At 31.5% G+C, this 16,787-nt stretch overlaps 1 protein-coding gene across 1 annotated transcript in view; it reads left to right on the top strand.

Moving 5' to 3' along the window:
* The window catches only part of LOC142326580 (kinesin-like protein CG14535), a 771,779-nt gene that overhangs the window by 459,076 nt on the left and 295,916 nt on the right, over positions 1-16,787 (top strand). The window contains exon 3 of the mRNA XM_075369160.1: positions 3,339-3,486. Within this exon, the coding sequence (XP_075225275.1) occupies positions 3,339-3,486 (148 nt within the window). The remainder of the gene's footprint in view (positions 1-3,338; positions 3,487-16,787) is intronic.

Genomic DNA, 16,787 nt, shown 5'->3' with positions numbered 1-16,787 from the left:
GAAGCTGGAACTCTCGACTTCCAAATCAGCTGATTTGCGAAGACGCGTTCATCACTAGACCAAGCCGGTGGGTTATTCGTTCTCACCTATGCAACTTGATCTCCACTAATCATCATCGGCCATGAGCTAGTATCTTCTTTATGCACCATTAAAATAATTTATAATATTTACTCCTTTCCGTTCTCTCTCTTTTTCAATTTTCCTGATCCTTCTAAGATCTCAATAAATATATCCACTAATAATATATCCACCCCAACCAGTTGACTTTCACATATACTGAATTATTTTTATTAATTTTATCTGTACCAAATTCAGTTATGTTACAGAGTTAAAGTAAATAATTGTGCGTACGAGTCACGAATTCAGGCGGCTGATTCACAAGCATCTCAAAATTGAACACGAGAACAGAAGAGTGACAATATGAAAAGATCAAGGGCTTTAAACGAACTAAAAGACATAAGCTTGTAAATTTATAGTTTGATTACAGGAGTACTATATGACTAATTAATTATATAGTGACCAATATGAGCAATTGTGTTGTATGGGCAATTACTGTGCAATGTGAGTAATGAATACTGTGTCGCATATAGGTACGGTCGTGTTGTTAATCAGCACTGATACAAGGGACGTGACCCAGCAGAAACATGACGAAATCACTAATACAAACGTAAAGTTTGTTTATTCTTCACTCTACAAACTAACTGAATACAGTATACCTGTGAATTAAGAAGTTTTATTCAAATGTTTATTGATAATCATTTGGATGTGTCCAAATGCCACACGTAATTATATAGCCTGGTGATATTACTTTAATGGAAACCCTGAACCAAGGTGGCTGTTTAATTTCTGAAAAAAGCAACTTTTCGTGTAACAACATTTGAGCTGATAAATATCTCAATATCTCAATCAAATTTTTTTCACACGAGCCATAAGAGGTTTCCAACTCTTCAGCAACGTCTTTAATTATAATTTGACGATTATTGATCCTTAATTTTATCCATCTTTATCAGTCATTGATGTGTTGGATGTGCAAACTTTTGTTGTCTTAACGTATTTATGAGCTCCATGAAACCGTTTGTACTACTTGTAAATTTTTGATTTCAACGTAACGTCTTCTTTAAAGCCTTTACGGAATGTTTCCACCACTTCAGTGCAGTTTATTTCACTTTTAACGCAAAATTTAAAACAAATCCTTTGTTCCGTCATTTTCAAAACGTATATAAAAAAGACCCTCGCGTAAAAAAAATACATCCTTATTACACAGCTGACAAATTTCAGTTACGCATCTATTATATTTAATATGAGAAATACTGACATTTTATAAACAAAGCTTCCATCGCATGGGAAAACACAAACTTGATAAAAAACATAAAACTCAATAATGTGAAAAATATAAAAATTTTTGCTATTTTATAACAAAAGTCGAATTTCAGTGAAAAGTATTAAATTCTGACAACTTCGAATGAAAAGGTGAGAAAATTTTGATTTGAAAAATTATCAAAAATTAAAAAAAAAGATGATTTTTCACCTAATATTTTAATTAGATGAAAAATCATCTAATTAATAGATTTTATAATATTCTCTACAATACTCAATTAAATAACATGTATCATTTTCATTGAAATCTATTAACTTAGTCTTGGACCACTTTAGTCATCCATATTTCAGTTCCTGTTGAATTTTTATATTAGTCTGGTCTTTCGATTTTTCCAGTATTTCTTCATTCTATCGGATCGTTGCTTCCTGACCTCCACTTTGTTATCCCTTTCTAATCTTTAGACGTTGAATCTATTGTTTTAAAGTGCGTAGTTAATTTTCATTTTATCACAGGCGTCCTCAACCCTCAAACCAATTTCTTGAAGATCTCTGGATTTCTCCAACATATTTGCCACAGGTTTTTTTGTTAATATTACTTGTTACCTTTCTTGTTTTCATTCTTCATTAATATAGAATGTAAAAGAATGTTTTCCACCTTATCTTTCTCCTAGAAACTAAAAATTTTTAATTTACAAAGAAAAACATTTTTTTCAAACCAGAATTCTATTCGTATGTGTGTGTTAATTGCATAAATTTACGGTTTTAGACGCCCTAACGTAACATAATTACAAAAATTCAACTCTAGAATTATTAGGAATGTGAGAAGTGAAGTGGTTTAACATTAGTTTCTTTCTTCGGCGAATATATTATTTCATATCAGTTTGCCAAGTCCATTGAAATTTATATGATATTCTGTCCTTGAGCTTCATTCTTTCCGCCCCCCCCCCCCAACAAGGAACTGACTGAATAAGGATCTTATTACTGTATCAAAAGAAACCAGATTGTCTTGTGTCTTTTGTATTTTGGTGGATTCTTCATTTTCGCTATAAGAAAGACTGGGGGAAATTTATAAAGCAACAAATTAATGTACCCCTTTGGAATACAATGAAGTATTCAGTGTAAACTCAAAGAGGGTGGCTTTCGGTTTTGAAACAATGCATTATGTTTATATAGTGCTTCATTCAATGGGAAAAAGTATATAGATCTATGGATAAAGCCAATTGGACTAAAGAGATTTAGTTTCGTTAAAAGAAAACGCTGTTTATTATAGAAAAGAAAGAAAATCAAACTTGGACACCTATGACGTTTGTCTAAAAACTTACACAACTTCTTATCCAGTAAAATTTTTAACTTTTATGAGTAGTAGTAGGAGGTGGTTTGACACACCTCCTACACCAGGTGGTTTAACAAAGTTATACCCAACAGCGATATAAGGAATGAGATACAATTTTACATTGTCTTCTTCATTTAGTTAAACAATATATTATGCAGTTATTACTGTCTTAAGTCAATCAAAACGCAGGTGATAATTAGCGTTACAAGTGATATTTTTTTCTGTTCACCGTAGAGTCTGAATTTTAAAGTTTATAGCATTACTCTTAAAGAAAGTAACTCATTATTAATGCCTGTTATATTTCAGGGACTTTACACCTGGTACAATCATAAGAAGAATTAATATACGTAAATAATCAAAAGAAGTTAATTAATTCAGCACACTCTAACAGTGTATTTTATATACACCCTCTACTATGCTGTGAAAGACAATTTTTACTATAGTTTATAGACAAAAGTAAGGTAAACGTTATATGAAATTCATGATAAAATAAACTTTACATTAGAAAAAAACAGCCTAACCGAGTGTGTATGTCTTGGTAGAAGGGGTTCTTACAGATATTTACATGTTGTATTAATATATTAGCTTGTATTTTCGTTTAAGCTCTATATTCATGTTTATAATTCATATATATATAATATATTCCAAACCGCATGTTATGTATGTTACATATTGAATTTTGTTGCAGAGAAGAGATAATGGAGGTGGCTGGATCAGGTAGTCCTCCGCCCCCAGGGGTCGCTGGGTTCAGCGAAGCCTTAAGGCGATGTACACCTCCGTTACCGACATCCCTTCTCCGGCGTTTAGGAACATCTCAGCAGATCGGAATAGGCAAGGTACAGTCACAACTAAATATATTACAAATACAATTTGCATAACTGTTGCGGTCTAATATAAATATGCGCATAAAGTTATAAGATAATATTAGTTAAAGTTACGTCAAAACACAAATGGTTAAGTATTCTTGGATATGAATATGATTGGATTAATATATAATGTGAAATTGTTTTCCTTTATATAATGCAGTATTAGTGACTAAAATTAATTATCAAGTGGTAACTGGTTCGGAAATTATGACGCGAATTTATCGTGTTTCAATTTTACATGGTTCTTCTTTGAAAGCAATTCAATGAATAGAGACTGAATAAATTAAAGTGGAATAAACGTTTTCGTGTAATATAATTATCAATATTCTGTTAAATATATTACGAACCGTGGCGAGTAATAATAAATAAATTATTAAATCGTGAATACCATTTAATTAAAATTGACTTAGCTATTATTCAGTCTATTTAATTTCTGCTGTTTCCGACCAGAACCTATGAAGAACATATCCTATTATAGAATATTACTATTCTTTTCATTAATTTTCATTAATTTGATAAAATTTAAAAATATTTTTTTTTACCTATCAATATTATTGTTTAATGCTGAGTACACTGGCTAATAATATTGATTTTGTCGTCATGGACAAAATTTAATGGTTCGGATGTCGCTTAAGATCCGAATATTGGAAAGTTTCAGACTCAAGAAATAATAAAATTGTCATAATCATTATCATCATTAAAAACAGAACCGATTAGGCATTCAAAGATGTCGTCAAAACTAAAACAAAGGTTTTTTCCTATTGAAAATTTGTGATCAAATAACTTGTCAAATCATATACATATGAAGTTACATCATATATACATACAATACAACAATAGTAAATTATATACACACGCACGCGCGTAAAACCAGTAAGTTATAAAACGTGACAAATTAGAGAGATTTTATTTTTACAGTATACATAACATGTTTTTTTCTTATAATAATACACATAAGATTTATAATGAAGGCGCCTACCCAGTCCTTCACTGACTTTTATGTTATACGTCAAACGCACACAAGCACAGATTATCCTAGTTGTTTCTATGACGTCATCGCTTAATCTTTTTAGTATGTTTCCTTTGTATTTTCCCCCTTTACACAACATGACATCTACTCTATTATATTCTTTCTTTTTGTTCATCATCCATCTCGTAAACTTGTTACACGTCCTACCAGTTTGATTTACCATTGTAAGTCCAGATTTTTTTTTAATCTAACACTTTTTTCATGAAGGAAGTTTGAATCGTATACCAACATAAATATTATATTATTGTATAAATTAAATTTCCACTTACCAACAATTTAAAAAGTGTAAATCCTAGTACTCAGAGCTGTTACTCCATCTTCAGGGATTTTTTAAAAGATGTTAATTTAAATTCAAATCAATAATCGTTTTGAAATTAAAATGTTATGTTCGTAATAGTCGGTCGTCAAGAATAAAATTAATTCATACGTCAGTAAGACAATAACGTCATGTTTGTAAGATGTTTGCGACTGTTATCTATCTTACTGACGTACGAATTAATTTTATTCTAGACAACCGACTATTATGAACATAACAGTTTAATTTAAAAACGATTATTGGTTTGAACTTAAATTAACATGTTTTAGAAAATCCCTAAAAATGGAGTAACAGCTCTGAAAGTACTAGGATTTACATTTTTTAATTGTTGGTAAATGGAAATTTAATTTATACAATTGTATTAATTAATACTAACGGTGTTAAATGCTTAGCAAATTAAATATTATATTAACAAATAAAAATTAAATTCAAATAATTAGTTATGATAAACGGTTATTACAATTTATAAAATAACTTACAGAACATTTATAAAATGTATAAATCCACAAATAATACTCTTTTTGATAGTCAATCAAATATTGTTAGTATTTAGTAAGGAATGAATATAAATTAAAAACAAAAAATATAATTATAAAAATATGAAACAAATATTGAAACCTTATAAAAAATTATACAGCTGATCGCTATTTGTATTTGACGGATAAACTAAAAGTTACATTAAATGTAGTATATACTACCTGGACTGGTCACCACATTTCGTTCTACTCGTATTATTAATAATAAGAATACGATAAATTTCTATTTTAGTGATGACCGGAAATTAAAAACTTAACCGGGCGAAGCGTGGCTCTGTTTTAATTCGGTCTTTTGGCGCTTAATCTGTTTATTTGTAAATTTACCACTGAGTTACAGCTAAACGCAATTTCCAATTTTATGAAAGTTTGCAGTGCGGTTCCATAGCGTAAGGCTGAAAGACGTCAGCTGATTTGGAAAGTCGAAAGTTCCAGCGTTCAAGTCCTAGTAAAGGCAGTTACTTTTATACCGATTTGAATACTAGGTCTTGGATACCGGTGTGATTTGGTGGTTGGGTTTCAATTAACCACACAACTCAGGAACGGTCAAACTGAGACTGTACAAGACTACACTTGATTTACACTCATACATATCATCCTCATTCATTCTCTGAAGTAATACTTGAACGATAATTCCCGGAGGCTAAACAGGTAAAAGAAAAAATAGGCTATAATATTTTATTTATAATATTTTAATGTTTTACGTATAGGTAAAACTTTTCATAAAATTTTCGCTTTAAAATTAATGGATATTACCTATCTTAGACGAGTAGAAAATGCAGTAAAAAGGAAATTTCGTTCACCATGATCCCAGTGCTAATAGCTGAACGAGTTCCTTCCATTTAAATGTCTTTTATAATAAGTTTCATGTTTTTAGTTTTATTCTCTCTTTAAACATGTCATTTATGTCTGTGCTTGTCCTCCTCCCGTTGTATAGAATCTTGATTTATTCAGACCCAATTAAATATTTATTATTCGTTGGTTTCGAAAAACTTAATTTTCATAATTATCCCTGTGGCAACCTTATTTTAAAAAGAAATAGATAAATAAATAAAAGATTAATAAAATAAAGGAATACGCGGAAATCATCCTCGATAGTCAGTTATGTTCGATATCTCTGGAAACACGTTAAGGGTAATAAAGTAAGATTATTATTTTACTGGCTAAATCTTTCACAATTCATTAAAACCAGAAATTCTTTTGTTTTGTAATTTTAATCATAAAGTTTCACTGTAGAGTTTAGTTTTTTAATTCAGTACAAAACCATCTATTTACAGAGATAAATGTATAAGGGTTGTCTTAGGTGGGCAGTTTACGTTATTATTAACTTCATTTCACATTCATCTTTTGCTTTTCACTTAGACTATTCATAATGAAGTTAGTAAATTTTTTAAATTTAATTAATAAATGCACGTAGTTTAATCATTTTATTTCTATTCCTTTGTAAGTGTTGATACAAAGTAACCTTTTATCGTATGAGTAATGGAAAAAAAAAGAAATTATATTTGAATAATAGAAAATAGATCAAATATTTTAGGAATGAATTTTAAAATTTCAATAAATGTACAAGTTCTTTAATTATATTAGAAGAAATCAGTTCACAAAATATGAAACGTATGTTTAATTTTATATAAGTGGAAGATCAAGTTTTGTGTTTCTGAAACAAGATTCATAGAAAAATAGAATTCTTGATTTACTTACTCCGAATGTTATTTTTTCTCCTTCTTCTTTAAAAAAAGAGAAAAAAAATAATACTGAAATAAAGAAAAAGATAGCAGTGTCAAAGAAAGCCTTCAGTAAGAAGAGAAAATTATTGTGTAATAAAAGTAAAATTTAAGTTAAGAAAGAGGATAGCATAATGCTACGTGTCTCCTTTCAAGGAAGTAAAGCATATATGATAAGGAACAGGGAGAGGAACTGGATTAAGGGTTTTGAGATGTAAATATGGAGAAGGATGGAGAAAGTAAGATGAACGGATAAAGTAAAGAATATAGTAATGAACAGAATTAAAGAAGAAAGAGCAGGAAATATACAAAGAAAAAACTATCACATGTGAATAGAGGAAATGAAATCTTGATAGCCCCATTGTAAGGGCCGATAAAAGATTAAAGGAAGCAAGGATGAAGTTAATAGATGAAGTGAAGATTGGAAACTACAAGGGAAATTATAAGGAGGCTTGGGACAGGAATGGATGGACAATAGTGGCGTAAGGGACCTGCCGCCAGGCAGAATACCAGGTGATGATGGTATTTCTGAAAATATGTCTCCATTTCGTATATCTGGAAGAAATCTCTTGGAGAGCGCTTAATAAAAAAAGAATAAGAAAATATTAAGCAGTAAGTAAACCGAGAATTTTATTTTTATAAATAATTACATTCTAGTGGGAAGATGGAATTTTCTCAACTATTTATTAAAATAAACACATAAAATTTTCAGGTTATATCTTCTATCTCTATCGATAAGTTTAACGTTTAATTCTTTGAATTATTGACTTTGTTAAAAAGAAATGTTTGACGTCTTATTTACACTATTATTTTTATGTTAGAAAAATGTTTTTAAATTAACTAATTAAATCTTCTTTCTTTAACTAGGCTTACTTTTTAACCTAATTACGTCCATGTATTTAGAAGAAAATCTCCATTAACTTCTTAATAACTACTCTTTACTCATTTCCTCTTCGAAAAATTTGAAAGTTTTTCGATAAACGGCCTTACAATTGCAGGTCAGTTCTTAAGTAGTTATTTCAATAATAATCTTAACTGGAGGAGTCAGGCCAAATGGACAATAGTGGAAAGTATTTTAGTGTACTTAGCACAGGAATGGATTGCTAAGGGGATCTAGAGCTCTGCTTGGATTTCTCTTTATTTTATTCTCGTTGATGTTTTGTTTTATAAATTATGTTTTTGTTGTTCTTATCCTTGTTTTGTTTCAATGTTACTGTGTTGTTATTGTTGCATGTAATATTTTTATGTTTCGTGTTGTGTGTTGAACTCACTTTTACCTTCTACGGGTAGGTAGTTCAGTTCCTTTGGTTAGTTAAATCCTTTCAGTGTTACTTAGGACCCTGTGTGTTTTGTAAGATGTGTTTTGTTTTGAGTTCATTAATTAGTAGTACACCAATGGGAATGTCACTCGTGGCATCCTAGCTGAGGCGAACTGTAATTTGTCAAAAGCCGGAAGTTTTGAAGATGACCTCCGGTAAAGCCCATAAGGGCTCGGAACGGAGGGGCCGGCGGAGGGTATCTTCCCCTACGGGGATTTCTAAGGAAGAAAATATGATTACTATGGAAAAACGAATTATTACGTCACGAATGAATTTATGTTTGTAAAAAAATTTGTAATTAAATAATTCGCGCCGATGCGCGAACAATTTCAATTGTTATTTTTACAAAAAAAATTGTTAGTCGGTGTAGTACATTATTATAAGCATCGGCCTACAGTTGTAGCTTACGTAGTTAATGCTACTGCATTATCGTTAGTGATTTTCCTATTTGTATTAATGCAGTAGTCATTTTAATTTTTTCTTCGAACATCACTCCATCCCTATCGCCTTAATTAATTTTAATTATAACGTTTTCTTATTTAGCTTTTCAGAATTAATGTCAGTTTTTTTTTTTATTTATATCATAACCAATCGAGATTGAAACAACTTGAAAAGTTGGCAATAACTGAATTCCATTGCCAAATATTGGTGAATAAATTTCCCCAAATTTGGGAACATTAATAAGAGAGGGTTTTAGCTATTAAAATACATGTAATTAACATGATACTTTTACATCTTTCTGGTTTTGTTTCTAACGACTGAAAATTAATGTTAAAATAAAAATTCGTGATAAAAGAAATTCTTATTTTGTTTTTTTTTTTTTATCTTCATGACAGATTGTTTTTTTTTTTTAATTTTATTTCAAACCTCATAAAAAATTTTTGGAGAGGGATTTTATCTTCTATTCCATAAAACAATTAAGCTGTGGTTCCGCTTTTTAACATCATTGTTTAAATTTAAATTATTTAAATATCTATACCTTACATTACGCTTTATCTACAAAACTTTTTACTCTAAAAATTAAAACCTTTTTATTAATTTAATACATGAAAACCAAAAAAATATTAAAATTTAATATTGATCGTTTATTTTCTTAATAAAAGTTTTATCTTTTTTACCGACTACATTCTTGTTTTCTTTTATCTTTTATTTAACGTAGGAGATTGGGTGTTATTTTCTCTTACGAAGAAGGTAGAGAATTGATTGGGGAATATAGGAAGCTATTGAACTGCAATATTCAGCACATCGAGCGCAATTCCCAATAAATGTTCTTTTTTTATCTTATACCGATAATGAAGTTTTAATGAGATAACAAAATAGAATATCTCCTTTATAACCTAAAGTAGATAAAAAAGAACATATGTGGTGTGCTATCTTATATAAAAAAAAACTTTGTCGTAAAAGGCGTATGAAAGTAATAAAAAAAAGAAGAAAAACCAGAAATAAATTCATTCTTCAGGCGCACAGGCACATTTATTTAGACACACAGGCACTCAGAAATATATGAGTATGTAGTTCTTTGCTTCAGCATATATCTGGTAGTATTTCATATTATATTAGAAGTTCCGAGTTCGATTCTCGATATGCATAAAATATTTTTACTACATTATTTGTATAAAAAAAATACAAATAGTAAATGAAAATGGAAACGTAAATTAAAATACAAATTAATCAACAATTATACCAGTTGAAAATCAAGTATAATAGAAAGATAATATAGATAATGTTTCTAAAATATATGCCACTCTGCTTTACAATTTTTTTGTGGTAGCAAGTAACCGAAGCTACTTCTTAATCTATTTACAACTTATTTGCTTTATTTTCCAAATTTGATTATGAAAAGATTTTAACCAATTCACTCTTTATTGTTGTACTTAACTCTCCTGGCCGTTTATACCACTATAATAAATATTCTAAAAACAAAACTGTAAAAGTATCGGAGTCGTGAAAAATATTTCACGGTTTTTTGTTTTTTTTTGTTTTTTGGAATTAGGGTAATGAAACTTTGATCATTCTATTTGTTTGTGTGTATGTGTTTTCGCTCGCGTGCGCACGTGTGTGTTTAACATAATGATTCTTATATATTCTGCGGTAATGTTATTAAAACATGACGCGGAGTCTCGAAGGGGTGGAAGAGAGCAGAAAAGTATAAATTAGGGATTCTGCCTCAGTTGAGGGTATAGTTAATAAAATTTTACTCATTCGAGTCGAGTTCTTAAAAAAAAATATGAATCTTTTCCCCCGACAATAACTCTCAAAAATAAAATTATAGGATTTAATAAACATGTTCAACTTCCTTCAAATTTGGGACTTTAAATGTATAAATTTGTTGGGAAAATGGAGCAAAGGTTTGATTGTTTTCTGTAGTAAACAAATATGTGTTTTATTATTTTTAAATCGTAGTTTCTAATTTAGAATAAACACGCTAACTGAGAAAAAACGTGATTTGAATAAAATTAATTCGTAAATAAAAAAAAATCTGGCGAAGGTTAAATGAGATTTGATCCACAATTTTGAAAATGGGTCCAATTTCATCCTCTTGAAAAATAAAGTTTTTTATATTGAAAATTACATAGTATTAGGAAAAAAATTCAAAATTCTTACTTAGTAAACGAATCTTTTATTTTTCCTGTTTAACTTCCGGGAATTACCCTTCCGTTCAGGTATTACTTCAGAGATGAATGAGGATGATATGTGTGGGTGTAAATGAAGTGTAGTCTTGTACAGTCTCAGTTCGACCATTCCTGAGATGTATGGTTAATTGAAATCCAACCACCAAAGAACACCGGTATTCACGATCTAGTATTCAAATCCGTATAAAAGTGACTGCCTTTACTAGGACTTGAACGCTGGAATTCTCGACTTCAAAATCAGCTGATTTGGGAAGACGTGTTCACCACTAGACCGACCCTGGGGGGTTTCGTTAACGAATCTGGGTCCAATTACCCCTTTGAGTAAATGACATTTTTTTATAGTTAAAAAAAATGAAAGTTTTTAGTGAAAGAATTTAGGTTCCAGATTTCACTCCTTTCTAGACAGCATTCCCATACAATATTTTTAACAACAACTTCTTGTAAAACAAACAAATATTAGAAATTACAAAAAAATGTAAGTTCTTAAGTCAGGATCCCCTTTTTTGAAAAAATTCTTATTTGTAAATATGAGCAACTCGATACAAAGTATTTTCAGCGTCGTTTGTCACACCCTTTTTTTTAAATTTTGGAACAAGTACTTTCATTTTAATTCTTACAGGTTCGAGTTGTTTTTATAAACATAAACTTCATCTTTCGCAAGTAAATTGTTTTTAAATAATGAAACAATAATTAGTTTAAAACGGAAATGTTCTTTTATATCATGATGTTAAAGAACAATTTAAATTCGGAGTAACAGTACAAGGTGAAAAGATAAAGATGCTACGATTTGCTGATGATATAGTAATTCTAGCCGAGAGTGAAAAGGATTTAGAAGAAACAATGAACGGAATAGATGAAGTCCTACGCAAGAATTATCGCATGAAAATAAACAAGAACAAAACAAAAGTAATGAAATGTACTAGAAATAACGAAGATGGACCACTGAATGTGAAAATAGGAGGAGAAAAGATTATGGAGGTAGAAGAATTTTGTTATTTGGGAAGTAGAATTACTAAAGATGGACGAAGCAGGAGCGATTTAATGCCGAATAGCACAAGCGAAACGAACCTTCAGTAAGAAATATAATTTGTTTACATCAAAAATTAATTTAAATGTCAGGAAAAGATTTTTGAAAGTGTATGTTTGGATTGTCGCTTTATATGGAAGTGAAACTTGGACGATCGGAGTATCTGAGAAGAAAAGATTAGAAGATTTTGAAATGCGGTGCTATAGGAGAATGTTAAAAATCAGATGGGTGGATAAAGTGACAAATGAAGAGGTATTGCGGCAAATAGATGAAGAAAGAAGCATTTGGAAAAATATAGTTAAAAGAAGAGACAGACATATAGGCCACATACTAAGGCAAGGCATCCTGGAATAGTCGCTTTAATATTGGAAGGATAGGTAGAAGGGAAAAATTGTGTAGGCAGGCCACGTGTGGAATATGTAAAACAAATTGTTAGGGATGTAGGATGTAGAGGGTATACTGAAATGAAACGACTAGCACTAGATAGGGAATCTTGGAGAGCTGCATCAAACCAGTCAAATGACTGAAGACAAAAAAAAAATATCGTATAAAAAATGTTTCTAGAAATATTCAAATTGTGTGCTTCAGTACAGTAGACTAAGCAATAAAAATGTTAAAATAATCCAAATAAAATATTAATGTAATTTTACTGTATTTGATTCTAATTAAAGGAAATAAATTGAGACCATATTAATTTATAATGAGAACAAATACAATTAAAGTGGATCCAATTGTTTACAGTAACTCTAAAGTTAAGAGGAGGACTGTAATATTAATAATTTTATAGTATACTTTCTTTATATACCTATTAAGATTACAATGTAGATTTTTTTCGATTATGTTGGCAACATTTTTTTTTTCAACTAATTTTTTGGGAGAACAGATTTACCTTTTCACTTAGAAAAGGCTTCTCCTTGAAAAGATTTCAGGTATACGGGTACGACAACACGTACACGTACTGTTATAGTTTGTACAGAACACTCGAGAATTGAATCGAATGTTTATCGTATCAAAGATTGTTAATATAAATCCTTATGTTAATATATAACGTGTAACTAGAGGATTTGGAACAGTAAAACCGACCAGAGTTCTATTCTAAACTAAAATCAAAATATAAACACTTTTACACGTTTTACATAATAGGCAGGCTTTAGATAAATGCATATGATAATAATAATAATTAATTAACGCGTCAATAAATAATTAGTATATGTTTGATTAGTCATATCAATCAGAGAGAGTGAGAGTGAAAGTGAAAGTGAGAAGCACTAAACAATCGGATAGGCGTTAATAATAATAATAATAATAATAAGGATTACAGCTTGTCAATAACATTATCTGTTTCGCCTAATGTCTGACAGTTCGCTTTTGATATAGCAAACTAATACCATTGCATTAACAATATCAGCATTATTTAATGTTAGTTTAACCAATTCAGTATTAAATTACTTAAAAAAAAATAAGAAAAAAAATTGAAATATCCGGTAGTTTTTATAAATTATCCAGAAGGTAATCCACAGTAACAAAATGTTTTAAAAATATTATTTTATTTAGTATTAATATTAATTTCACAAAATCTTACAATATTTATTCCAGAAGAGTAAAAAAAAACACTCTAGAGGAAAGTGTTAACCCTTCCGTTAAATAATTAATTATAAAAAAATGTTATTCTCTTCCTTATTATTATTATAAATTAAATTGCCTAAAAATTTTCACTCAGATGTGGTCGTAGCCTCTCAAAAAAACCAAAAAATAAAATAAAACAAATTTAATTGAAAGATATTAATTTTATGATATTTAGTAGTTGTTAATTAAACTTATAAATGAACAAAAAAATTTATTTTTCAATAATAGTTGGAAGAGTTATTATTTAGAGAATGTACGAGATTTGTAAAATCTTAGGCAAAAATATGTTCAAATTTGGATTATCATTGTGTGGAAAATAAATAAATAAATTTGTTATTGTTATCAGTACATAATAATACATTATATGTAGAAGTTACATTCAGAGTAGGTAGATTTTTTTTTCCCTACTCTCCCCGACCGGATATCCAATAAAGTATACTCAGTCGGGGAGAGTGTCCTTTTACTCTCAAAGGAGGCGTCCCCCACCCGCCGGCTATACGTCCGGCACGGCAGGTTGGCCTCCCCGGTCTCGGATCTTTTGTTTTACATTGCCTGCCTCTAATCCCCGCTTTAGAGCCAAGGTCAGGCTATGCCGTCCCCCAGCGCCTCAGCAGGGAACCGGGACTCGGTCTTTACGCCTTTGGCCTCTAATCGACAGCGCCGACCCCACAAAGAGCCTAGGCTACCGCAGGGACGACCCCGCCGACCGGGACTTGGTCTTTTATTTTAACCCAAACTCAAACTCCCCTGGAGTTCACCCCCTTCTCAGGTACCCGCACACCAAGGCGTACAGGCCCTCCATGGAGTGACTGTCCGCCCTACCCTACTGTTTATACTCCCATTCTTCTGTCTTCATCCTCTTTGGCCCGCAGGACCTCCCCGGCGAACCTGCGGAACCATTCCCAGTTCTCATTGTTTTACCCCAACCAGTTTATGAGATTTTCTGGTGTAAGACCATTAATTACTATTTGACCTCTGTTAACGGCCCATCTTGGACATATGAACAACGTATGTTCGGCATCGTCGTTCTCTGGACAATAGATGCACTGCGGGGTGGCTCTCTTCCCGATCCTATACAGATACTGACCGAAAGAGCCGTGCCCCGTCAGTAATTGTGTCATGTAAAAATTGACATCTCCGAGTCTATTGTTATTCCAGGTTTTAATATTAGGTATTAGGCGTCTGGTCCATTCTCCCACTCTGGACCCTGTCCACTCTTCTTGCCATTCTTGTTCTATAATCCCTTCCATCTCTTATTTCGACATACCGCTGTGTCTGAGGGTTCTGGCTTTTATCTGAAGGTCTATGGGTAGGACCCCGGTCAGTACGCACAGCGCGTAATACGATACTGTACAGTAACTAGCAGCTACACGCACCAATGCCAGTCTATGGACACTTCTCAACTTCTTTTTATTTCGCTGTATGTTCATTGCCGCCCCCCATATGGGAGCCGCATACAGTACCGTCGAAGTGATAGCCGCGGTTATCAATCTTCGAATAACCATTTTAGGTGTGCCGTGGTTTTGAAATAATCCTCTTAATCCCTTTACAGCAGGAGTAACTCTCCCACAAATCATATCAATATGCTTGCTGAACCTTAAACTTTTGTCCAGAAGTACCCCCAAGTATTTTGTTTCTTTTACTTCATCAATTCTCTGTCCTCTGATATTTAGATTCACACTTCTTAATGGTCTTCTACCCGAGAGGACCAGGCAACAGGATTTATTAGGAGCTATTTCTAATTTGTTATCCTCCATCCATTCATCTATTGTTCTAAGCGCTTGGTTTGCCTTGTTCTCCAGTTCATTAATATCTCTGTCTTCTACTAATATTGCGATATCATCCGCGTATCCTACTATCGATACCCCTTTGGGGTAGTTCAGCCTGAATGCATGATTTTATCATAGAAAACATTCCATAAGGTTGGGCCAAGGACAGATCCCTGCGGCACCCCTCCGAATACCTGAAATATGGCTTTCCTTTCTAGGGTTTTGACCTCTATGAACCTATTTTGCAGATATTGATCTATCTGATTTACTAAGTATTTACTTATTTGCATGGCTTGAAGCGCCTAAATGGTGGCTGTCCAGGGGACCGTACCAAATGCGTTTCTAACATCAAGCATTATGATCATGGGGATTTTTCTAGTCCTCCATGTACCGCTTCTGCAATTTAATTCCCAGTTTTTTACCTTCTCGACTGCGGTCACCGTGGACCGTCCCTTTCTAAATCCGTATTGTTCCGGATGTAGACATTTGGTCCCCTTTGGACCATTTAATACAGTTGGTCTATACAATGTTTATTTGTTAAAATGGAATCAAAAAGCAAAACGTTTTTGATAAATGGAGAATTATTAAATACAATCGACCAATAATGTTTTTTAGGAAATAATATAAACTTTTCATTGCAGAATGAGATACCCGATTCCAGCCAATCAACAATTATACAACTTCTGATTTTTCTTTTAATTTCGTTATTGCTAAAAAAAAAAAAAATTTTTTTTTTTTTTAATTTAAGTTAGAATAATACATTAAATTATAATATATTTCTTATAGCATGTTAATCAAATTTACGAAAATCGTTATTGTTGAACTCTTAATAAAACACAAACATAATCAGGATTTGGAAAACAACTCTTTTAATGTATAACGTATCCACATTTTTTTACTAGTGAATAATAATCTGAGGAATATAATTTTTTTAAAGGTTTATTTATTTATTTATTCATTTAGCGTATAGCACCAAGACACAACACCAATTACAGTTAAAAATTACAAACAAATATCTAACAAATTAATATAAGCTACTGTTTCTGGAGCCGCCATCAGGAAATCTTTATAAGTCCCTTCATAAGCTGTCCTAGGTCAAACTTCTGTGGTGTGTTTAACAGTTTGATTTTCACCACACTCACAAATGAGCGTCAGTATTTTACCCCATTTATACAGTAAACAGGCGCACCTACCATGTTGAGTTCGTATTCAATTTAACGTTGACCATGTCTTACGTGGCGTCAAAACCCGGCGTCTTTTGAGTAATACATGGACTTTGGTTATTCTGCTTTGT

This window comes from Lycorma delicatula, chromosome 6 (assembly GCF_047948215.1).
Source record: "Lycorma delicatula isolate Av1 chromosome 6, ASM4794821v1, whole genome shotgun sequence".
In the NCBI taxonomy this organism is placed as follows: domain Eukaryota; kingdom Metazoa; phylum Arthropoda; class Insecta; order Hemiptera; family Fulgoridae; genus Lycorma; species Lycorma delicatula.
This window is presented reverse-complemented; position numbering and strand designations above follow the sequence as displayed.